The 26,827-nt window shown below is 44.8% G+C and overlaps 1 protein-coding gene across 6 annotated transcripts in view; it reads right to left on the bottom strand.

Annotated features, from left to right (window-relative positions):
- USP9X (ubiquitin specific peptidase 9 X-linked) overlaps positions 1–26,827 on the bottom strand; it is a 500,932-nt gene that overhangs the window by 356,881 nt on the left and 117,224 nt on the right. For all 6 annotated transcript variants that reach the window (XM_063955597.1, XM_063955592.1, XM_063955595.1 and 3 more), the window contains exon 2: positions 9,390–9,643. In XM_063955597.1, coding sequence (XP_063811667.1) covers positions 9,390–9,485 — 96 coding nt within the window. In that variant the 5' untranslated portion in view covers positions 9,486–9,643. The remainder of the gene's footprint in view (positions 1–9,389; positions 9,644–26,827) is intronic.

Below are 26,827 nucleotides of genomic sequence, written 5' to 3'. Positions count from 1 at the left end.
GATGACATGTCTAACCCCTTCGTATCTCTTCCTAATCTTCACTTGGCATTACAAAAATATGGCTCCTTTTCCGGGTACAAAATCAACAGCTAAATCTGAAGCTATGGCTCTTTGTGCTCCTACGCAACTTCCCTCCACGCTTACTCCCTCCTTTTCCTATACATGGCGTCCTAAGGCTATCAAGTCCCTGATGTCTTTATCTCTAGATTTTACTGTCTTCTGTATAAGACTAACTATTCCCCTCTGTTTCAAACGTTACATATAGACTAAGAAAGCTGTCAATCTCTATATTTCATGGTTTGGTAGAATCAATACGATTAAAATGAACCATCTCCCGAGATTGTTGGATTTGTTTCAAACCCTGCCATACCTGCTCCAATTTCGGCATTAGACTCCATACAAGTGAGCTGTAAATCATTTTATTTGGGCACATGGTAAGCCGCGTATTCGCAAAACTGTACTAGCCAAACAGGTTCCTGACGGAGGCCTTGGTCTCCCAGTACTTCGCTCATATTACCATGCTGCCCATCTGAACCAGATTATATTGTGGCATTTGGAACCCGGGTGACGTAGATTTTGAAAACGATAGGATTCCGGACGGCAGTGTAGACGAGAGAGTCTGGCTCCCTGGATCGCTTAGACCGGCCTCGGCTTGTGCAATTCCAACAGTACACTTTAGCCTTAAACTGTGGGACAAACTTTACCTATCATTAGATCTAGCCCAGTTTACCTTTCCTATGTCCCCTAGATGGCATCACCCTAATTTCGCTCCAAGTTGCGAGAGGCGCATGGCCACCTACTGGCAAAATCTTGAGATTATACGGTTCAAACCTGTAAAAATCCAATCAGCCCTGGCCACACTTACCGACCTTCAATCTACATACTCAATCCCTGCGTTTTATCAATTTCAATATATTCAAATTATGAGTTTTGTTAATTCTCAATATCCAACCAACAAATCACGACCGCTCTCCCAATTTGAACACCAATGTTCCCACTCCATCGGCCGAAAGGGCAACAATTCTGTCTTATATCACTCTATCTTGACGCCTACTGTCCCTGAAAAAGAACCACGAGTTAGCCTGGGAAGCAAATCTCTTGACCCCTGTTGATGATGAGGAATGGTCAACTATCAGGTCTAGATGAGCTAAAGCATCTCTTAGTGCAGCCATCAGGGAAACCTGTTACAAAGTATACACTAGATGGTACTTGGTACCGTCTAAGCTTCATGACATTTTTCCTTCATCCTCTGATCTCTGCTGGAGGAACTGTGAGGATGTAGGCACATTTTTTCATACCTGGTGGTCTTGTCCAATAATACAGATGGGTCCATGTTTATCTTGACCTTTAATAGGATTAACTGAGACTGGGAAATCAGACTTAATCCCTTGATGTAATGACTTAATTCCCTGCTGTATTGTTCTCTGTATTGTATTGCAGCTGAGAACAATAGATGAAGGGTTTATGTTAATAAACCATGTTGTGCCTAGGCGCAGCAAACTAGCCAAGATAACCGTGGACCCATCTGTACAAGGCTTCTGGACACGTATATGGGCATTACTATCTAGGATTCTGGCTACTCCGTACTGTCGATTAATGTCAAGATAAGCTAAATTATTAATGTCTGTAATGCCGCTATATCCCTGATCGCTAAGAACTGGAGATCCCCAACAGCACCACACTGACTGCCCTTCATGCCCGTATCCATTTTGTGGCATCTATGGAATACATAACGAGCTTACAAAACAATTAGTTGTCTGCTTTCCATAACATATGGGCCACTTGGTATATCTTTTGGTCTTCCGCTCGCCCTGGACTCTGCTGATGTCCCCTCCTATTTTTTTTCCCTTTGGTTGTTTTTTTTGTTTTTGTTTTTGTTTTTTTTTAAATATTTGGAATTTTTATTCTGTTGTTACAATTTATAAAGGACCCGGTGGTTCCCCAGTTCTTAGTCAGCCAGGAGTTCTGTAACTCTGTTCTAGATCATTCTTCTTCAATTCCCGATGGCAATATTTTTAATACACTGTATTTTTTATGTCTTTGCTACTGGCCTTTGTACAACATTTTGCTGATATTTGTTGTGTACTGTTTTGTACTTCTGTATCAAAAATTGGATTCGATAATAAAAATAAAAATCATTGTTTTCGAAAAAGTTAATATTTATCCAATGTGACACTATTTCTTAGCCGATTAGGCCTATATGGTGGGACTAATTATTATTAATTATTATTATTATTCATTACTTATATGGCACCACAAGGGTTCCACAGCGCCCAATTACAAAGTACATGACTGATAAAGACTGCTGGTACTGAATCAAAACACATTTCAGATTACAATTCCATCTATATCCAATAAACAAATTTGAGTGCTTAAGTCAGCTTAGACATGAACATGCTATCCCCTATGGGCGATTGCCAGTCAACGGCATAAAGTGGACTTTAGGGAGTAACCAATTACCGGAAAAATTGCGGACATTTACCGCGATTGCAGATTTTTCCATTTTTGCTTCTTTCTTTTTTTTTATGAGAAAACAGACTATTCACGGGTATGCATACTCCCGCGATTTGCCCTATATACGTATATGCAAATTAGCGAATACGTGATTACCACAAAGATTGATGCCAAAACTGAAAAATTGGTAAATCTGCCCACACCCCCCAAAAAAGCTAAACTAACATCGAAAAAACAGTATAAAAGTTTATTATTGGTTATAATAAATGTACTTATGGTACTTAAATTGGATCAAATGGCTGTCATATGCATTCTTTTTATTTATTTTTATGATAGACAGCTATTTATTTTTTTTCAGCAATATAAGTGCTAAAATGAAACTTGAGGTACATAAAAATGGGTGTAAGTATATATTTTGGTCTAAAAAATAAAAATAAAAAAAATAAAGTAAAGTAGAAACAGACTGATTAGTTTCATCTGCAATTCTAAAAACTTGTCCCATTCACAGAACCCCAATATACCTGTCCCATACCCTGTACAACAATTTCCATAATTTTACACTTTTCCACATCAAAATGTCGTAATTATTGCCAAGTAAAAATAAATTAATTAGGTACTCAAAAGTTTTTAGTCATTAAGGGGGTTGTACCAGGGGTTCAGAACCAAATCCCAACATTTTAACTTAAAATATGGATTTTCCCCAAATGTATTACCTGCTCAGAGTTGGTGAATTGAAATTCGCTGTAAAATTGCAGTGAAAACGTTTTTGAGGACATTTATAGCGATTCGTGGTAATTTTGCATCTTTTTACAGCAAAACCGCATTTTTGCCGGTAATTGAATTCCCTCTTTGCCTTAATGTTAAAAACTAACTTGATGACATTAACATTAAAGAGAAACTGGTGCTACGGGATGAGATAAAGTACCAGCCTAGATTCACCTGTAGTCCTCTACAAAGACTGTTTTTAAGGACATGTATGTAGGAGGACGACTTTTTGGGGGAAATTCAAATGTTTGAAAAATAGGATTTTAATACCTACCGGTAAATCCTTTTCTCTTAGTCCGTAGAGGATGCTGGGGACACCATTAGAACCATGGGGTATAGACTGGATCCGCAGCAGACATGGGCACTTTAAGACTTTCAAAAGGGGTGTGCACTGGCTCCTCCCTCTATGCCCCTCCTCCAGACTCCAGTTATAGGAACTGTACCCAGGGAGACGGACATATTTCGAGGAAAGGTTTTTATGTTAAACTAAGGTGAGATTCATACCAGCACACACCTCAAGCATGCCGCAGAACGTGGCATTCAACAAAACACAAGCCAACGGCATGAACAATTGCAGCAACATGCTGAAAATAAACGTAACACAACATGTGTGTAACCACAACTAATAACTGCAGATACAGTACGCACTGGGACGGGCGCCCAGCATCTTCTACGGACTAAGAGAAAAAGGATTTACCGGTAGATATTAAACTCTATTTTCTCATACGTCCTAGAGGATGCTGGGGACACCATAAGAACCATGGGGTTATACCAAAGCTCTAGAACGGGCGGGAGAGTGCGGATGACTCTGCAGCACCGATTGACCAAACTTGAGGTCGTCATCGGCCAGGGTGTCAAACTTGTAAAACTTCGCAAAAGTGTTTGAACCCGACCAAGTAGCAGCACGGCAAAGTTGCAATGCCGAGACCCCTGGGCAGCCGCCCAGGACGAGCCCACCTTTCTAGTAGAATGGGCCTTCACCGATTTCGGCAACAGCAATCCAGCCATGGAATGAGCATGCTGAATCGTGTTACAGATCCAGCGTGCAATGGTTTGTTTGGAAGCAGGACACCCAATCTTGTTGGGAGCAAACAGGACAAACAAAGCCTCGGTTTTCCTAACCTAAACCGTTCTGGCGACATAGATTTTCAGAGCTCTGACCACATCCATAGACTTTGGCTCAACGAAAGCATCAGTAACCACTGGTACCACAATAGGCTGGTTCATGTGGAAAGATGAAACCACCTTCGGCAGAAAATGCTGACGAGTCCTCAACTCTGCTTTATCTTCATGAAAAATGAAATAAGGACTCTTGTGAGACAAGGCCGCTAACTCAGACACCCGCCTTGCAGATGCCAAAGCCAACAGGATGACCACTTTCCAAGTGAGAAACTTCAACTCCACCTCCTGTAAAGGTTCAAACCAATGTGATTGAAGTGACTGCAACACCACGTTAAGATCCCATGGTGCCACTGGGGGCACAAATGGAGTTTGGATGTGCAACACACCTTTCACGAAAAGTCTGAACTTCTGGAAGGGAGGCCAATTGTTTTTGAAAGAAAATCGATAAGGCTGAAATCTGTACCTTAATTGAGCCCAACTTTAGGCCCGCCTTCACACCTGCTTGTAGAAAATGGAGAAAACGTCCTAGCTGAAACTCTTCCGCAGGAGCCTTCTTGGATTCACACCAAGACACACATTTTCTCCAAATGCGGTGGTAATGTCTAGACGTTACTCCCTTCCTGGCCTGAAGAAGTGTGGGAATGACTTCACTGGGAATGCCATTCATGGCTAGGATTTGGCGTTCAACCGCCATGCAGTCAAATGCAGCCGCGGTAAGTCTTGGTATACGCACGGCCCCTGTTGTAACGTAGAGGAAGAGGCCAGGGATCTCCTATGAGTAATTCCTGAAAATCTGGATACCAAGCCCTCCTTGGTCAGTCCGGGACAATGAGGATCGCTTGAACCTTTGTTCTTCTTACGATCTTTAGAACTTTTGGAATGAGAGGTAGCGGCGGGAATACATACACCGACAGAAACAGCCATGGTGTCACCAGTGTATCCACTGCTATTGCTTGAGGGTCCCTCGACCTGGAATAATATCTCTGAAGCTTCTTGTTGAGACGAGACGCCATCATGTCTATTTGAGGAATTCCCCAATGACTTGTCACTTCTGTGAAGACCTCCTGATGGAGGCTCCACTCTCCTGGATGGAGATGGTGTCTGCTGAGGAAGTCTGCTTCCCAGATGTCCACTCCTGGAATGAAGATCGCTGACCGTGCGCTTGTATGCTTTTCCGCCCAGCGGAGAACCTTTGTGACTTCTGCCATTGCCGCTCTGCTTTTTGTTCCGCACTGGCAGTTTATGTACGCCACTGCTTTAACATTGTCTGACTGGATCAGTACAGGCAGATTGCGAAGAAGATGTTATGCCTGCACAAGGCCGTTGTAAATGGCCCTTAACTCCAGAACGTTTATGTGGAGACAAGTTTCCTGGCTTGACTATCTTCCTTGGAAGTTTTCCCCTTGCGTGACTGCTCCCTATCCTCGGAGACTTGCATCCGTGGTTACTAGGATCCAGTTATGGATCCCGAACCTGCGCCCCTCTAGGAGGTGAGGACTGTGTAGCCACCACAGGAGTGATATTCTGGTCTTGGAAGACAGGATTATCCTCTGGTGCATGTGCAGGTGGGATCCGGACCACTTGTCCAATAGGTCCCACTGAAACACCCTGGCATGGAATCTGCCAAACTGAATGGCCTCGTAGGCCGCAACCATCTTGCCCAGCAACCGAGTGCATTGATGGATTGACACTCTTGCCGGTTTCAGAATTTGTTTGACCAGAGTCTGAAGTTCCTGAGCCTTTTCCACTGGAAGAAAAACTCTGTAGTTCTGTGTCCAGTATCATTCCTAAAAACGACAACCGCGTCGCCGGAATCAACTATGATTTTGGCAAGTTTAGGAGCCAACCATGTTGTTGAAGAACGGTCAGGGACAGTGCAATGTTTCTCACCAACTGGTCCCTGGATCTCGCCTTTATCAGGAGATCGTCCAAGTACGGGATAATCGTGACTTCTGGTTTGCGAAGGAGAACCATCATTTCCGCCATCACTTTGTTGAAAATCCTCGGAGCCATGGACAGACCAAACGGCAACGTCTGAAATTAGTAATGACAATCTTGAATTGCAAACCTCAGGTAAGCCTGATGCGGAGGATAAATGGGAACATGTAAGTAGGCATCCTTTATGTCCACCGACACCATAAAATCCCCATCCTCCAGACTGGAGATCACCGCTCGGAGAGACTCCATCTTGAATTTGAATTTTTCCAGGTCGAAATTGAGGGATTTCGGGTTTAGGATTGGTCTGACCGAGCCATCCGGCTTCGGGACCACAAACAGGCTTGAATAAAAGCCTTCTCCCTGTTGTGACTGGGGAACCTTGACGATGACCTGATTTTGACACAACTTATGTATTGCGTCACAAACTACCTCCCTGTCCGGAAGAGAAGCTGGTAAGGCCGATTTGAAAAATTGGCGAGGGGGAACCTTTTGAAACTCCAGTTTGTACCCTTGGGATACTATTTGTAAAACCCATGGGTCCAGGTGCGAACGAACCCAGAACTGACTGAAGAGTTTGAGACGTGCCCCAACCGGTGCGGACTCCCGCAGAGGAGCCCCAGCGCCATGCGCTGGATTTGGCAGAAGTTGGGGAGGACTTCTGCTCCTGGTAACCCGCCACGGCTGGTGATCTTTTACCCTTTCCCCTTCCTCTAGTAGCAAGGAAGGAATCGCCCTTTCTTGTATTTATTGGGCCGAAAGGACTGCATTTGATAGTGGTGTGTTTTCTTTTGTTGTGAAGGCACATAAGGTAAAAATGATGAATTACCCACGGTAGCCGTAGATACCAAATCAGCGAGGCCGTCACCAAACAAAACACCACCTTTATATGGTAGAGATTCCATATTTTTCTTGGAGTCAGCATCAGCATTCCATTGATGAATCCACAATGCTCGCCTAGCTGAGACTGCCATGGCATTGGCCTTTGATCCCAAAAGGCCAATATCTCTCGCAGCTTCCTTTAGATAAGCTGCAGCGTCCTTGATATAACCCAGCGTCAAGAGGATGCAATCCCTATCTAGGGTATCTATATCAGATGACAAGTTATCTGCCCACTTTTCGATAGCACTACTTACCCACGCAGATGCAATGACCGGTCTGAGTAGCGTACCTGTGGTCGTATAAATGGATTTTAACGTATTTTCCTGCTTACGATCCGCAGGGTCTTTAAGGGCTGCCGTGCCAGGTGACGGACGAGCCACCTTTTTAGACAAACGCAATAGGGCCTTGTCTACAATGGGGGGTGACTCACACTTTTCCCTATCCCCAGAGGGAAACGGATAAGTCACCGGAATTCTTTTGGGAATCTGAAACTTTGTCAGGACTTTCCGAGACTTTTTCAAATAGAGTATTCAGTTCATGAGAGGGAGGAAACGTTATCTCAGGTTTCTTTTCCTTATACATACAGACCCTTTTATCAGGAACAGCAGGATTCTCAGTGATATGTAATACCTCTTTAACCGCCCCAATCATGTACTGAATGCTCTCTGCCAATTTTGGATCTAATCTGGAATCGCTATAGTCGACACTGGAATCAGCGTCCGTGTCGGTATCAGTGTCTGCCAACTGGGCAAACGTATGTTTCTGTGACTCCGAGGGGCCCTGGACTTGTAATAACATATACTCCACAGATTTCTTCCATGCCTGGGTCTGAGACTCAGACTTGTCTAATCTCTTACTAATACGAGCCACATTAGCATTCAAAACATTTACCCAATCAGGAGTCGGCGGTGCCGACAGGGCCACCCCCACTGCCTTTTGTCTCTCTAATACAGCCACCTCCTGGGAAGAGCACTCAGCCTGAGACATGTCGACACACGTGTACCAAACACCCACAGACACACCGAGCCAATAGAGGACAGACCCACAGTAAAGTCTGTCAGAAAGACACAGAGGGAATTTGCCAGCTCACAACCCAGCGCCAAATCAACGGGTCTGAAGCGACTAATAAAAATGCCCCAGACCTGTAGCGCTTTTAATATCAAGTATATTGCACCAAATTATCCTGTCCCCCCCCCTCCCGCCCGGTTTTGCACCCTGATACTTGTCAGCAGTGTGAGGAAGGACCAGCGTCTCTGCAGCTTGTGTAGAGAAAATGCGCGGTACCTTAGAAATACCATCACTGAAGTCTTCTTTTCTTCTGCTACTCACCTGTCTTCTGACTTCTGGCTCTGTAAGGGGGTGACGGCCGGCTGTGGGAGTGAGCATCTAGGCGTACCCAGCGATCAGCACCCTCAGGAGCTAATGGTGTCCTGCAGCCAGAAGCAGAGCCATTGAACTCACTGGAAGTTGGTCATACTTCTCTCCCCTAAGTCCCACGAAGCAGAGACTGTTGCCAGCAGCCTCCCTGAAAATAAAAAACCTTACATAAGTCTTTTTCAAAGAAACTCAGTAGAGCTCCCCTGTATAGCGTCCAGTCTCACTGGGCACAATTCTAAAACTGGAGTCTGGCGGAGGGGCATAGAGGGAGGAGCCAGTGCACACCCCTTTTGAAAGTCTTCAAGTGCCCATGTCTCCTGCGGATCCTGTCTATACCCCATGCTTCTAATGGTGTCCCCAGCATCTTCTAGGACGTATGAGAAAGTCGGTTGGGCGTCTATTTTTTCCTGTCTGTTAGATAGGAAAAAAACAGACACCCAACTAACTTTTCAAACAATTGAATACCCCTTTTCTGGGCTCTGAAAGAAATATTTAAATGTAAGGTAAAGCCAGACTCCGAATGCAATCGCTGACTTTATGGATCTGATGGTCTGCCACAAGCATTTTGATGATATTTCTATAATAAAAGGACCAATTTATTAAGTACCATACAATGTGCCAACAGTCACCTTTCTTAAAAAAAAAAATTATATATCTATATCTATATATATATATATATATATATATATATATCTATATATATATATATCTCTATATATATATATATATATATATATGTTTATTTTTTATTTATTTTTATATATTTTTTTCATTTTACAATGTCCATCCTACTGTTTAAATTCCTTCCCTATACTTTTATGTAATGTAAAAAAATTTAAGTTTGAGCTACGCACCTGATTCTGTTGGAGTGGAGGCTGGGACTGTCCATCGGGAGCTTGGCCCTGGCTTTCATTCCCTCCAACCGGAGAGCCACGGGTCGTGGCTGTCATACTCGACACAGGGCAGATTTTTGCAATTTTGTCTGTTTATGTAGCAGTTGCAAGAGAAGAAATTATAGTCCCTTTAATAAAGATGACAAGCAGGCATATGTCTGTCGTACGAAGCTCCACCTCAAACACAGAACATTTTGCAGAGACCATTGCATAACCTGTTAAGAAAATAAATTGATTAAAATTTGACCATAATTACTGGAAAAAGAATTTCATGTAAAACCTATTTTACAAGATCTAGGGAATAGAAGCATTGCCCTCCTTCAGAGACCATCCACAACTGTAACTTGTCACTCAACCCTGGCTACAGACAGCCTTCCAGCATGGAATACATTATTTTCAAAACGTAATGTTATGGCAGAAAGACTTATATTCATGGCTAATTGAAGAATGGTTGTTAGATTCCCCTTGATAGATATAGATTTATCTCTTTATATATATTTATATATCTTTATATCTTGTAGTTCGACAGTGTGCACAGTGATCCTAAAGCACAATAGTTCCTATGTTGTGTTGGACTCCTTTTGCTAATTGAGCGCACATGCAGTGCGATATAGATTTATTTAGGACCTGTAGCTCCACCGAGTGTGAAGATGAAGAGAGATTATATATATATATATATATATATATATATATATATATATAGATATAGATATAGATATATAGATATACATACATACACACACCCCTGAAATCTGAACTGCAGTGTAAAAATAAAGCAGCCAGTATTTACTGTGCACAGAAACAAAACAACCCACCCAAATCTAACACTCTCTGCAAATGTTATATCTGCCACACCTGCAGTGCACATTGTTTTGCCCAACTGCTAACAAATTTCCTGCTGCGATCAGGTCTGAATTACCCCCTTTGTCACCTGAATATATTTAACAATTCTGCAACAATATTTATAAAGGAATGTTTTATTTTTAATTTTAATGTTCTAGTAATTAAATTATTATTTATTATTATTATCTCATACATGTATTCCATATGAATTAATGTAATTATCATGGGTATTAAATTTGTGTATTTATTATAATCATTGAGTCTCTAATTTTATTCAGCTACATTAGTGTATTTTATTTTTATTTGTATTAGCGCTGGTCTTCATTTGGTTGTATAATATTGTTTCTTTAAGGTGGAATTTTTTTTTACACTTGTCCACACAGATTTCAGCTGTTTTGGATTATTTATTAGCATTATTGAATAATTAAGGATTTTTTTGTACATATACATCAGCTTTGGTTAGTTTTTGCATGTGCTATCTTTTCGGCCGTGTATATACGCATACACATGTAAAAATTATACACGTATATTGATTTGATAATTGAAGAATAGGCTCAGCAACAATAGTGAAGAGAATGATAACACAAACGTAAACAGTTTACAGTACATATTTGTGGTACAGGTTGAGTATCCCTTATCCAAAATGCTTGGGACTAGAGGAATTTTGGATAACGTATTTTTCCGTATTTTGGAATAACTGCATACCATAATGAGATATCATGGTGATGGGACATAAGTCTAAGCACAGAATGCATTTATGTTACATATACACCTTATACACACAGCCTGAAGGTCATTTTAGCCAATATTTTTTATAACTTTGTGCATTAAACAAAGTGTGTGTACATTCACACAATTCATTTATGTTTCATATACACCTTTTGCACACAGCCTGAATGTCATTTAATACAATATTTTTAATAACTTTGAGTATTAAACAAAGTTTGTGTACATTGAGCCATCAAAAAACAAAGGTTTCACTATCTCAGTCTCACTCAAAAAAGTCAGTATTTCGGAATATTTGGATATGGGATACTCAACCTGTAATGATTGGAATGCTTCTGACAACTCTAGAATTGTAGCCTATTCAGCTTCACTAATAAATAAAAAAAAGTAAAAACTCCAGGAACAAATATTAAAAATTAAAAAAAAAAAAGTCAACATGGCGATTTAGACTTTTTTTTTTTTTTTTTTTGGGGTGGGGGACGGGTTTAGGGGGGGGATAGAGAGACAGATTGACAATGCTTCATGAGAGATGGGATACAAATCACATTTTCTACTGGGGTTTTTTTTTACATACTTCCAAAAAGCAGTAACAAATAGATCAACCAACCACCTCTCTTCTTGCTATACTACAATCTCAGGCTAAGGGATCACAAGTCCAAATTCAAGTGTCTGAAGGGTTCACTTCAATGTTTTATAGTGTGGCAGGAGAGCAGGCACTCTGGCATGTGGGGTATGGGTCAACACAACTTAGCTCGACAGTCATTAGGTCAACCACCATTGGTCGTCAGGGTCACTAGTTCGACATGGTCATTAGGTCAACATGCACTAGGTCGGCAGGTCAAAAGGTCGACATGAGGTTTTTTGTTTGTTTTTTTACTGTTTTTGGTGTTGTTTTCTTCGTAAAGTGACAGAGAACCCTAACTAATGCACCGTGACCCCTCGGATGGCTCACCATGCTACGGGCAAGGTGCCTCGCTCTGCTGCCACTGCCCTCGGCACAGGTTACCGTTCCAAACTGTAGTCTACGTGGATAGTAAAGTATGAAAAAGTTCAAAAATGTTTAAAAAAAAAATTTACACACTCATGTCGACCTTTTGAACTGTCAACCTAATGACCACGCTGACCTAATGCATGTCGGCCAATAGTGGTTAACCTAATGACTGTCGACCTAACGACCGTATCCCGGCATGGGTGCCTGCTCGATGTATGTCCATAGATTCACTGTGCAATTTGACCAGGCTACAGTCTTCAGCAAGATAGATAGATAGATAGATAGATAGATAGATAGATAGATAGATAGATAGATAGATAGATAGATAGATAGATAGATAGATAGACCCACACTCAAAAATGCTTATTGACATCACGGTATCTGATGGCAAAGAAAATATTCCATGGCTTATGTTGAAAAAAGTTGCACACAACTGCTTACATACAACACATTAGACACCACAACTACGCTTCTACTTGGATGTGTCTAGCAGTTGATAAGAGACTTGTCGTTTTCAAAAATAACTATGAATATATTTCATTAGCTCAATGTATAGGCTTTGCAACCTAAGAAATAATAATATTTAAAAAAAATGAAAAAAGTATTTTTCTACATAGCTGCTTTATTTGTTATACACCTAAAAATGCGTAAAATGATGCAAACACACAGACCTAGGCATTCTTATGGAAACAAGCAAAACTAAGAAACAAAAATCCCATTAGGAGTACATAAGGTTACACAGTCAGCCAGATTAATGAAAAGTTACCAAGTACACTAGGCACACTGTGAAACAATCATTAAGTCTATCATTCCAGCCATCTTGATATGGCCTGAAACAACCTTCTCTTAAAAGCAAATGCTAACAAGTATGGAGCAAAGGTTGAAGAAATAACCACAGTGTAACAACTAACCCCATGTTGTTACAGAGTGGCATCATACAGCAGTTGTTAACAGCTTACATAGAAGTTGCTATTTTTCCACATAACAAAGCATCCTCCGCCTTGTGTCCAGCTAGCTCTAGGCAATCACTATTCGTATTTCTGTTTTCTGGCTCTTCGTATTTAGAGATATCGTACAAGAGTAGCATTTTTTTATTTTCTGTTCTTGCAATTACAATGGCTATTAAAATACAGGTTGAGTATCCCATATCCAAATATCCGAAATACGGAATATTCCGAAATACTGACTTTTTTGAGCGAGAGTGAGATAGTGAAACTTTTGGCTCAATGTACACAAACTTTGTTTAATACACACAGTTATTAAAAATATTGTATTAAATGACCTTCAGACTGTGTATATAAGGTGTATATGAAACATAAATGAATTGTGTGAATGTAGACACACTTTGTTTAATACACAAAGTTATAAAAAATATTGGCTAAAATTACCTTCAGGCTGTGTGTATAAGGTGTATATGAAACATAAATGCATTCTGTGCTTAAATTGAGGTCCCATTGCAATGATATCTCATTATGGTATGCAATTATTCCAAAATACGGAAAAATCCGATATCCAAAATACCTCTGGTCCCAAGCATTTTGGATAAGGGATACTCAACCTGTACAACTACAATTTTTAATAAATCATTCAGGGTACATATTTCTTTAGAGCACGAAGAAACTGTAGGTAGATTTCAGGCTCATACAGTTCTTTGATACACATACCAGGTGAAAATGTATTACATACAAAATATAGATAATAAAAATATTAGTAGTCATTATACACTTGAGGAGGAATTCAATTGATTTATTGTGGCCGCAGCTCCAGTCTAAAGCGACTGGAGCTATTCAATTGTTTGCGCAACAATCATTTATTGCACATTTTAACAGAAGCGATTCAATTGTTATTTAAGTACCAGTCACTAAAGAGTGCCCCAAAAATAGGATTTTAATTACCTACCGGTAAATCCTTTTCTCGTAGTCCATAAGGGATATTGGGGAAAACTAGTATGATGGGGTATAGACGGGGTCCAAAGGAGCCAGTGCACTTTAAATTTCTTCAACTGGGTGTGCTGGCTCCTCCCCTCTATGCCCCCTCCCACAGGCAGTTATAGGTAAAAACGTGGCCGAAGAAGAAAGGACATATATGAGAGAAGAAACATGATAATAGAAAGGGTGGCGAGATTTACACACTAACACACCACTAACATACAACAACGGCTGGTAACAACAGCAACAGCTGAACAGGTAACTATAGAACAAGAACCTGCAGAAAAGTCCACGCACTGAGGCGGGAGCCCAATATCCCTTATGGACTACGAGAAAATGATTTACCAGTAGGTAAATTGGGGGAAACTAGTACGATGGGGACGTCCCAAAGCTTCCAGAACGGGCGGGAATGTGCGTAGACTGCTGCAGCACCGCCTGCCCAAACTGGGTATCCACTTTGGACAGGGTAACAAACTTGTAGAACTCAACAAAAAAAAAAAAAAAGTGTTCTTCCCCAACCAGGTAGCAGCTCGGCATAGTTGCAAGGCCAAGACTCCACGGGAAGCCGTCCAGGAAGAGCCCACTGATCTAGTAGAGTGGGCCTTTAGAGACTTAGGAAAAGGTAAGGTTGCAGACACATAGATAGGCCTGGTAGATAGTAAGCCTGATCCAACGAGCAATGGACTGCTTTGAAGCAGGGCAACCCTTCTTCTGCGCATCATAGAGCACGAACAAGAAATCAGTCTTTCTGACCCGAGCTGTACGCTTGACATATCTTCAAAAGGCACGCACAGCATCCAAAGCCTCCGGAGGAGCAGAAGCGTCAGAACTGGACGGAACCACAATAGATTGATTCAGATGAAACGCGGAGACAACCTTCGGCAAGAACCGCTGTCTAGTCCGGAGCTCGGCTCTGTCTTCATAAAAACACCAAGTATGGAATTCTACATAATAAGGCCCCTAATTCTGAAACATGTCGAGCAGAAGCCAGGGCCAGAAATATCAGTCTTCCACGTGAGATACTTGTCTTCTACCGTCATCAGAGGTTCAAACCAGTAGGACTGCAGAAATTTCAACACTACATCCAAATCCCAGGGTGCCCTAGGCGGCACAAAGGGAAGTTGTATGTGGAGTACCCCTTGCAAGAAGGTCTGAACTTCTGGCAACACTGACAATTTCTTCTGAAAGAAAATGGAGAGAGCTGAAATCTGAACCTTAATGGAACCCAGACATAAGCCCTTATCCACACCAGTCTGCAGGAAAATGTAGGAAACGTCCCAAGGGAAACTCAGCAGGCAGATACGTGCGTTCCTCGCACCAAGAGACATATCTCCTCCAGACATGATAGTGTTTTGACGTCACAGGTTTCTTGGCCTGAACCATGGTTCAATAACCTCCCTGGAAAGGCCTTTGTGAGATAGGATGTTTTGCTCAACCTCCATGCCATCAAACAAAGACGCCGTAAGTCCGAGTAGATGAACGGTCCTTGTTGAAGAAGATCGCTCCTGAGTGGTAGAGGCCAAAGGTCTTGGACGGACATGTCCAGAAGATCCGCATACCACGCCCTCCGAGGCCAATCCGGGGCAATTAGAATTGCATGGACACCTTGATTCCTGATTTGCTTTAGCACTCTTGGGAGCAATGGGATCGGAGGAAACGGTAGATCAGCCGTACGGCCAAGGCGACGCCAACTCCAACCAGAGGAGTATCTTTGACACCTCTCTCTCACAAGCAGGCTCTGCATTTTGTCCCTCCTTGTCAATTGATATATGCCACCGCCGTGGTATTGTCCGACTGTACCTGGAACGCGTGATCCTTGAGCAGAGGAGAGGCTTGAAGTAGAGCATTGTATATTGCCCGAAGTTCCAGAATGTTGATTGGAAGGAGGCTTTCATGGGCTGACCACCTGCCCTGGAACTGCGCCCCTTGGGTGACAGCTCCCCATCCTCTCAGACTCGCATCCGTCGTGAGGAGGGTCCAATCCTGAACTCCAAACCTCCTGCCCTCCATGACATTGGAGGACTGACGCCACCACAGGAGGGAATCCTGGCCTGAGGTGACAGCCAAATCATCCGGTGCATCTGGAGATGTGAACCGGACCACTTGCTCAGGAGATCAAACTGAAACGTTCTGGCATGGAACCTCCCATACTGGACTGCCTCGTAGGAGGCAACCATCTTTCCCAACAATCTTTTGAAGAGATGTACGGTCACTCGAGTAGGGCGGAGCACCATGCGGACCATTTCCTGAATGTTGTTGCCTTGTCATCTAGTAGAAACACCTTCTGGGCCACAGTATCCAGCAACATCCCCAGGAACAGGAGCCTCTGAGTTGGCTCCAGGTGGGACTTCTGTAAGTTGAGGATCCACCTATGGTCGGACAGAAGACGGATGGTGCGGTTGATATGGAGCAACAAAAGCTCCCTGAAACTTGCCTTTATCAGAAGATCATCCAGATAAAGGACCACATTGATCCCCTGGATCTGGAGTTGAAGCATAATCTCCGCCATCACCTTCGTGAATACCCGCGGGGCTGTTGACAGGCTGAAGGGCAGTTCCTGGAATTGGAAGTGATCATCCAGCAGGGTAAACAGCAGGTACACCTGATGAGGAGGCTAAATCGGAATATGGAGATAGGCGTCCTTGATATCCAAGGAGACAAATTCCTGGCCTTCCAGGCCCGCAATCACTGCTCGTAGGGATTCCATTTTGAACTTAAACACCCTCAAATAAGGATACAAGGATTTCAGATTCAGAATGGGTCTGACTGAACCATCTGGCTTAGACACCACAAACAGGTTTTAGTAAAACCCCTTGCCACGTTGCGGCAGTGGCACTGGAACAATGACGTGGGACTGGACCAGCTTTCGGATAGCCTGTTGTAATGTAACTTGCATATCATCCAAAGCTGGCAAGCTTGATTTAAAAAGTCATTGGGCTACAAGCTGTCGAACTCCAGCTTGTAGCCTTGAGAAACGAGTTCCCTGACCCAGGCATCCTGGCAGGAGGTCTCCCAGACGCGACTGAAATGACGCAGTCGAGCTCTCACCTCGAGATCCCCTCGGGGTGGGTGGGCACAGTCATGCTGAGGCTTTAGTGGAAGCAGAACTGGTGGACTGTTCCTGAGAACTGGTAATTGCAGGTTTTCTGGATCTACCTCTGGTGCCTCTAGCCGCAATGGAGGATCTTCTGGCCTTCGATCGAAATGTGCGAGACCGAAAGAACTGGACAGACGGTCCCGGATGGCAGCGTCTCAACGCCGGGGCCCCAGAGGGGAGAAACGTGGATTTCCCAGCAGTAACCTTGGAAATCCATGCATCCAACTCAATCCCAAAAAGCCATCCCCCGGAAAAGGGGAGGGACTCCACATTATGTCTGGATTCTGCATCCGCAATCCAGACGCAACCACAAGGCCATGCGCGCCGACACCGCCTTGGCCAACATCCGAGCATTTATATTTCTCATCTCCTTGAGGAAATCACAGAGGACACGGGTAGTGCCCTGAATGTGATTCAGGAGGGTTATTATGGTAACTAAGAGCATATACCCCCGAGAGGCCCCCCTGAATTTGCATGGTCCAAGAATGAATAGCATGGGTCATCCAGCAATCCGCAATGATCGGTCTTTGTGAAAGGACGGCTGCAGTGTATACAGATTTTAGGGTAGTCTCTCTCTTTCTATCCCCAGGAGCCTTCATAGTAAAGGAGTCCGGGGCAGGCAGCACTGCCTTCTTAGACAGGCGCGAAACGGAGACATCCACCCCAGGGGTTTCCTCACAAAATTTTCTACCTTTAGGAGCAAACGGGAAAGTGCGCAAAAACTTTTTGGACACTTGGAATGTGTGTGGATTTTTCCAGGCCTGTTTGGATAAGTTGTCTAACTCTGGAGATTCAGGGAAAGGGACATTGGGCTTGTTTTGTATAAAGAAAAACGACTGCTGTGAAGCAGCGTCCTCTAGAGGGAGCTGTAACACATCCCTTATAGCCAAAATGAGGGGTTCAATACCCTGAGTAGAATCGGGATCCTCACTAACGAGATCCAGGTCATCCCCATCATCTTGTATATCATCATTTGTATCAGAAAGCAGAGCAGGTATACCACGCTTCTGGGGACCTGCATGAGATAGGGAGGGCTGTGCATCAGTCCTAGCAGCTAAATCTGCAACAGCTTGTTGCAGTAGCTGAGTTTTCTGCACATTAGAAGTAAGCGGGGATGATATATCTGACATCATAGCTTTAAGAGACCCTAAACCAGTGGGGCTCTGTACCCTCTCCCCCAACATCTTCACTAATTTGTGAAGATTGACTGCATTGCTCACAGGAAACAGTCATTAGATAATGGAGAGAATCTGGTGTGACAGATACTGCACAGCTTGTGCTTACCCATATTTCACAGTAAGTACAAAAACATACACAGATATAATGCAAGCTTGCCCTACTGTATGCGAGAGGAGACACAGAAGGATGATACCAGCACACCCTGAGCTGCACACTAACAAAATGCAGTACTAAACAGGCTCTGAATACTGTACACAAGCGTCTCTCCCCCTGAGCTACACCCTATACCAGTTTCCAAAGTGTTTGTGAGGCAGGAAGCGCCGAGTGTGTGCTGTTGATGGCTGCTGTAAGCAGAGGAAGGCGCCAAAACACAGCTGGTTCCACTCTGAGGTAGCTCTGCTCCTTCCAATGGCGCCGAAGCTGTACATATTTATACTAGCAAATTCTCCAAATAAGCTTAAAACCTCAAACAAGTGCTTAGTTAAGCAGATTTGTGCCAGTGTGCCCAGCGGAAATCCCCAGTGTGTACTCACAATCTGTTGTCACCTCCATGCAGCATTATGGGTGTGCTGCGGCTGTGACAGCCAAGGCGCAGTGCACCGCTGAACAAACAGCCCCTCAGGACGGTGGTCCTGGAGCGGGGAAGCGGCTTTGCACCTCACAAGGTCAGTGACACCCCCCCAACTCCCACGGCGCAGGTATGCTGTTACCCAGACAGCATACCAAAAAAATAAAAGTTTTAAATGACATTGAAGAAAACTCTCTGGAGCTGCAGAGTGTGCATCCTCTCCTAAGGACACTTTTTTATAAACTGCCTGTGGGAGGAGGCATAGAGGGAAGGAGCCAGCACACCCAGTTGAAGAAATTTAAAGTGCACCAGCTCCTCTGGACCCCGTCTATACCCCATCGTACTAGTTCCCCCAATATCCCTAATGGAAGCTAGAGAAAATAGGATTTTAATACCTACCGGTAAATCCTTTTCTCCTAGTCCGTAGAGGATGCTGGGGACTCCAAAAAAACAATGGGGTATAGACGGGATCCGCAGGAGACATGGGCACACTAAAAGACTTTGACTGGGTGTGAACTGGCTCCTCCTTCTATGACCCTCCTCCAGACCTCAGTTATAGGCACTGTGCCCAGGGGAGACGGACATTTCGAGGAAAGGATTTTTGTTAAACTAAGGGTGAGATACATACCAGCTCACACCATACAACTGGATTAGCAGGAATACCAGATAACAGTATGACGAAAAACAGCAACAAGCTGAACATAACCAATACACAACCTTCGTGCAACCGAAACCAACAACCAACAATACAACTGCAAGTAACAGTACGCACTGGGTTGGGCGCCCAGCATCCTCTACGGACTAGGAGAAAAGGATTTACCGGTAGGAATTAAAATCCTATTTTCTCTTACGTCCTAGGGGATGCTGGGAACTCCAAAAGGACCATGGGGTCTATACCAAAGCTCCAGACCGGGCGGGAGAGTGCGGACGACTCTACAGCACCGATTGAGCAAACATGAGGTCCTCATCAGCCAGGGTATCAAACTGGTAGAACTTAGCAAAATTGTTTGAACCCGACCACGTAGCTGCTCGGCAAAGTTGAAGCGCCGAGACTCCTCGGGCAGCCGCCCAAGATGAGCCCACCTTTCTGGTAGAATGGGCCTTTACTGACTTCGGCAACGGCAACCCAGCCGTAGAATGAGCGTGCTGAATCGTATTACAAATCCAGCGCGCAATAGTCTGCTTGGAAGCAGGATTTCCAATCTTGTTGGAAGCATACAGGACAAACAGAGCCTCCGTTGTCCTAACAAAATAAATTTTCAAAGCTCTCACGACATCAAGAGATTTTGGCACTGCCACAGCATCCGTAGCCACAGGCACCACAATAGGTTGGTTTATGTGAAACGAAGAAACCACCTTTGGCAGAAATTGTTGACGAGTCCTCAATTCCGCTCTATCCACATGGAAAATCAAATATGGGCTCGTGAGACAAAGCCGCCAATTCCGACACCCGTCTGGCGGACACCAAGGCCAAAAGCATGACCACTTTCCAAGTGAGAAATTTTAACTCAACCTTTCGCAAAGGTTCAAACCAGTGAGAACTAAGAAATTGTAACACCACTTCAAGATCCCACGGTGCTACAAACGGAGGATGGATATGCAGCACTCCCATCACAAAAGTCTGAACCTCAGGAAAGGCGGCCAATTATTTTTGAAAGAAAATAGATAAAGCCGAAATCTGCACTTTGATGGAACACAATTTCAGGCCTGCACCCACGCCTGCATGCAAAAAATAAGATTTTAAACCTACCGGTAAATCTATTTCTCCTAGTCCGTAGAGGATGCTGGGGACTCCGTAAGGACCATGGGGTATAGACGGGCTCCGCAGGAGATAGGGCACATAAAAAACTTTTACTATGGGTGTGCACTGGCTCCTCCCTCTATGCCCCTCCTCCAGACCTCAGTTAGAGAACTGTGCCCAGAGGAGATGGACAATACAAGGCAGGATTTAGAAATCCAAGGGCAAGATTCATACCAGCCCACACCAATCATACCATGTAACCTGGATCATACATAACCAGTTAACCGTATTAACAATAACAGCAACGGTCCAAGACCGATTCCAACTGTAACAGAACCCTTATGTAAGCAACAACTATATACAAGTCTTGCAGAGTTTCCGCACTGGGACGGGCGCCCAGCATCCTCTAAGGACTAGGAGAAATAGATTTACCGGTAGGTTTAAAATCTTATTTTCTCTTACGTCCTAGAGAATGCTGGAGACTCCGTAAGGACCATGGGGTTTATACCAAAGCATCCAATCGGGCGGGAGAGTGCGTATGACTCTGCAGCACCGACTGAGCAAACTCTAGGTCCTCATCAGCCAGGGTATCAAACTTGTAGAATTTAGCAAAAGTGTTTGACTCCGACCAAGTCGCCGCTCGGCAAAGCTATAATGCCGAGACGCCTCGGGCAGCCGCCCAAGAAGAACCCACCTTACTAGTGGAATGGGCCTTAACCGAATTTGGTACCGGCAATCCAGCCGTAGAATGAGCCTGCTGAATCGTATTACAGATCCAGCGAGCAATAGTCTGCTTCGAAGCAGGTGCGCCAATCTTATTAGCAGCATACAGGACAAACAGAGCCTCTGTTTTCCTAATTCTAGCCGTCCTGGCTACATAAATCTTTAAGGCCCTGACTACGTCCAGGGATCTGGAATCCTCCAGGTCAATTGTAGCCACAGGCACCACAATAGGTTGATTCATATGGAATGAAGAAACCACTTTAAGCAAAAATTGCGGACGTGTCCTCAATTCAGCTCGATCCACATGAAAAATAAAGTAGGGGCTCTTGTGTGACAAAGCCGCCAATTCTGACACTCGCCTTGCTGATGCTAAGGCCAACAACATGACCACCTTCCAGGTAAGAAATTTCAACTCAACCTTGCTAAACGGTTCAAACCAGTGTGATTTTAGGAACTGCAACACCACATTCAGGTCCCATGGTGCCACTGGAGGCACAAAAGGGGGCTGGATGTGCAGCACTCCCTTTACAAACGTCTGGACTTCTGGAAGAGAAGCCAATTCCTTCTGAAAGAAAATCAAGAGGGCCGAAATCTGTACCTTAACAGAGCCTAATTTCAGGCCCATATCCACTCCTGTCTGTAGGAAGTGGAGAAAACGACCCAGATGAAAATCGTCCGTAGGTGCATTCTTGGTCTCACACAAAGACACATACTTTCGCCAGATACGGTGATAATGTTTTACCGTCACCTCCTTCCTAGCCTTTATTAAAATAAGAATTTACTTACCGATAATTCTATTTCTCGTAGTCCGTAGTGGATGCTGGGGACTCCGTAAGGACCATGGGGAATAGCGGCTCCGCGGGAGACTGGGCACATCTAAAGAAAGCTTTAGGACTATCTGGTGTGCACTGGCTCCTCCCCCTATGACCCTCCTCCAAGCCTCAGTTAGGATACTGTGCCCGGACGAGCGTACACAATAAGGAAGGATTTTGAATCCCGGATAAGACTCATACCAGCCACACCAATCACACTGTACAACTTGTGATCTGAACCCAGTTAACAGCATGATAACAGAGGAGCCTCTAGAAAAGATGGCTCACTACAGCAATAACCCGATTTTTTGGTAACAATAACTATGTACCAGTATTGCAGACAATCCGCACTTGGGATGGGCGCCCAGCATCCACTACGGACTACGAGAAATAGAATTATCGGTAAGTAAATTCTTATTTTCTCTAACGTCCTAAGTGGATGCTGGGGACTCCGTAAGGACCATGGGGATTATACCAAAGCTCCCAAACGGGCGGGAGAGTGCGGATGACTCTGCAGCACCAAATGAGAGAACTCCAGGTCCTCCTCAGCCAGGGTATCAATTTTGTAGAATTTTACAAACGTATTTGCTCCTGACCAAGTAGCTGCTCGGCAAAGTTGTAAAGCCGAGACCCCTCGGGCAGCCGCCCAAGATGAGCCCACCTTCCTTGTGGAGTGGGCATTTACAGATTTTTGGCTGTGGCAGGCCTGCCACAGAATGTGCAAGCTGAATTGTACTACAAATCCAACGAGCAATAGTCTGCTTAGAAGCAGGAGCACCCAGCTTGTTGGGTGCATACAGGATAAACAGCGAGTCAGTTTTCCTGACTCCAGCCGTCCTGGAAACATATTTTCAGGGCCCTGACAACGTCTAGCAACTTGGAGTCCTCCAAGTCCCTAGTAGCCACAGGCACCACAATAGGTTGGTTCAGGTGAAACGCTGAAACCACCTTAGGGAGAAACGGAGGACAAGTCCTCAATTCCGCCCTGTCCGAATGGAAAATCAGATAAGGGCTTTTACAGGATAAAGCCGCCAATTCTGACACGCGCCTGGCCCAGGCCAGGGCCAACAGCATGACCACTTTCCATGTGAGATATCTTAACTCCACAGATTTAAGTGGTTCAAACCAATGTGACTTTTGGAACCCAAAAATTACATTGAGATCCCAAAGTGCCACTGGAGGCACAAAAGGAGGCTGTATATGCAGTACCCCTTTTACAAACGTCTGAACTTCAGGGACTGAAGCTAGTTCTTTTTTGGAAGAAAATTGACAGGCCGAAATTTGAACCTTAATGGACCCCAATTTCAGGCCCATAGACACTCCTGTTTGCAGGAAATGTAGGAATCGACCCAGTTGAATTTCCTCCGTCGGGCCTTACTGGCCTCGCACCACGCAACATATTTTCGCCAAATGCGGTTATAATGTTTTGCGGTTACATCCTTCCTGGCTTTGATCAGGATAGGGATGACTTCATCCGGAATGCCTTTTTTCCTTCAGGATCCGGCGTTCAACCGCCATGCCGTCAAACGCAGCCGGGGTAAGTCTTGGAACAGACAGGGTCCTTGCTGGAGCAGGTCCCTTCTTAGAGGTAGAGGCCACGGATCCTCCGTGAGCATCTCTTGAAGTTCCGGTTACCAAGTCCTTCTTGGCCAATCCGGAGCCACGAATATAGTGCTTACTCCTCTCCATCTTATCAATCTCAGTACCTTGGGTATGAGAGGCAGAGGAGGGAACACATACACTGACTGGTACACCCACGGTGTTACCAGAGCGTCTACAGCTATTGCCTGAGGGTCCCTTGACCTGGCGCACTACCTGTCGAGTTTTTCCCAACGGTTTATAATCATGTGGAAGACTTCTGGGTGAAGTCTCCACTCTCCCGGGTGGAGGTCGTGCTGAGGAAGTCTGCTTCCCAGTTGTCCACTCCCGGAATGAATACTGCTGACAGTGCTATCACATGATTTTCCGCCCAGCGAAGAATCCTTGCAGCTTCTGCCATTGCCCTCCTGCTTCTTGTGCCACCCTGTCTGTTTACGTGGGTGACTGCCGTGATGTTGTCCAACTGGATCAACACCGGCTGACCTTGAAGCAGAGGTCTTGCTAAGCTTAGTGCATTGTAAACGGCCCTAAGCTTCAGGATATTTATGTGAAGTGATGTCTCCAGGCTTGACCATAAGCCCTGGATATTCCTTCCCTGTGTGACTGCTCCCCAGCCTCGCAGGCTGGCATCCGTGGTCATCAGGACCCAGTCCTGAATGCCGAATCTGCGGCCCTCTAGAAGATGAGCACTCTGCAACCACCACAGGAGGGACACCCTTGTCCTTGGTGACAGGGTTATCCGCTGATGCATCTGAAGATGCGATCCGGACCATTTGTCCAGCAGGTCCCACTGGAAAGTTCTTGCGTGGAATCTGCCGAATGGGATTGCTTCGTAGGAAGCCACCATTTTACCCAGAACCCTTGTGTACTGAGACTTGGCTCGGTTTTAGGAGGTTCCTGACTAGCTCGGATAACTCCCTGGCTTTCTCATCCGGGAGAAACACCTTTTTCTGGACTGTGTCCAGGATCATCCCTAGGAACAGAAGACAAGTCGTCGGAACCAGCTGCGATTTTGGAATATTGAGAATCCAATCGTGCTGCCGCAACACTACCTGAGATAGTGCTACACCGACCTCCAACTGTTCCCTGGATCTTACCCTTATCAGGGAATCGTCCAAGTAAGGGATAACTAAAATTCCCTTCCTTCGAGGAATATCCTCATTTCGGCCATTACCTTGGTAAAGACCCGGGGTGCCGTGGACCATCCATACGGCAGCGTCTGAACTGATAGTGACAGTTCTGTACCATAAACCTGAGGTACCCTTGGTGAGAAGGGTAAATTTTGACATGAAGGTAAGCATCCTTGATGTCCCGAGACATCATGTAGTCCCCTTCTTCCAGGTTCGCAATCACTGCTCTGAGTGACTCAATCTTGAATTTGAACCTCTGTATGTAAGTGTTCAAAGATTTTAGATTTAGAATCGGTCTCACCGAGCCGTCCGGCTTCGGTACCACAACAGTGTGGAATAATACCCCGTACCCTGTTGCAGGAGGGGTACCTTGATTATCACCTGCTGGGAATACAGCTTGTGAATGGCTTCCAAAACTGTCTCCCTGTCAGAAGGAGACATCGGTAAAGCCGACTTTAGGAAAACGGCGAGGGGGAGACGTCTCGAATTCTAATTTGTACCCCTGAGATATCACCTGAAGGATCCAGGGGTCTACTTGCGAGTGAGCCCACTGCGCGCTGAAATTCATTGAGACGGGCCCCCCACCGTGCCTGATTCTGCTTGTAAAGCCCCAGCGTCATACTGAGGGCTTGGCAGAGGCGGGAGAGGGTTTCTGTTCCTGGGAACTGGCTGATTTCTGCAGCCTTTTTCCTCTCCCTCTGTCACGGGGCAGAAATGAGGAACCTTTTGCCCGCTTGTCCACGAAAAGACTGCGCCTGATAATACGGCGTCTTCTCATGTTGAGAGGCGACCTGGGGTACAAACGTGGATTTCCCAGCTGTTGCCGTGGCCACCAGGTCTGAAAGACCGACCCCAAATAACTCCTCCCCTTAATAAGGCAATACTTCCAAATGCCGTTTGGAATACGCATCACCTGACCACTGACGTGTCCATAACCCTCTACTGGTAGAAATGGACAACGCACTTAAACTTGATGCCAGTCGGCAAATATTCCGCTGTGCATCACGCATATATAGAAATGCATCTTTTAAATGCTCTATAGGCAAAAATATACTGTCCCTATCTAGGGTATCAATATTTTCAGTCAGGGAATCCGACCACGCCAAGCCAGCACTGCACATCCAGGCTGAGGCGATTGCTGGTCGCAGTATAACACCAGTATGTGTGTAAATACATTTTAGGATACCCTCCTGCTTTCTATCAGCAGGATCCTTAAGGGCGGCCATCTCAGGAGAGGGTAGAGCCCTTACAAGCGTGTGAGCGCTTTATCCACCCTAGGGGGTGTTTCCCAACGCACCCTAACCTCTGGCGGGAAAGGATATAATGCCAATAACATTTTAGAAATTATCAGTTGTTATCGGGGGGAAAACCACGCATCATCACACACACCTCATTTAATTTCTCAGATTCAGGAAAACTACAGGTAGTTTTTCCTCACCGAACATAATACCCCTTTTTGGTGGTACTCGTATTATCAGAAATGTGTAAAACATTTTTCATTGCATCAATCATGTAACGTGTGGCCCTACTGGAAGTCACATTTGTCTCTTCACCGTCGACACTGGAGTCAGTATCTGTGTCGGCGTCTATATCTGCCATCTGAGGTAACGGGCGCTTTAGAGCCCCTGACGGCCTATGAGACGTCTGGACAGGCACAAGCTGAGTAGCCGGCTGTCTCATGTCAACCACTGTCTTTTATACAGAGCTGACACTGTCACGTATTCCTTCCAACAGTTCATCCACTCAGGTGTCGACCCCCTAGGGGGTGACATCACTATTACAGGCAATCTGCTCCGTCTCCACATCATTTTTCTCCTCATACATGTCGACACAAACGTACCGACATACAGCACACACACAGGGAATGCTCTGATAGAGGACAGGACCCCACTAGCCCTTTGGGGAGACAGAGGGAGAGTTTGCCAGCACACACCAGAGCGCTATATATATATATAGGTATAACCTTATATAAGTGTTTTTCCCTTTATAGCTGCTGTATGTTTAATACTGCGCGTAATTAGTGCCCCCCCTCTCTTTTTTTAACCCTTTCTGTAGTGTAGTG

Source organism: Pseudophryne corroboree, chromosome 2 (assembly GCF_028390025.1).
Source record: "Pseudophryne corroboree isolate aPseCor3 chromosome 2, aPseCor3.hap2, whole genome shotgun sequence".
Classification (NCBI taxonomy): Eukaryota; Metazoa; Chordata; class Amphibia; order Anura; family Myobatrachidae; genus Pseudophryne; species Pseudophryne corroboree.
Note: the sequence above shows the minus strand (reverse complement) of the source record. Positions and strands in the feature narration are given on the sequence as shown.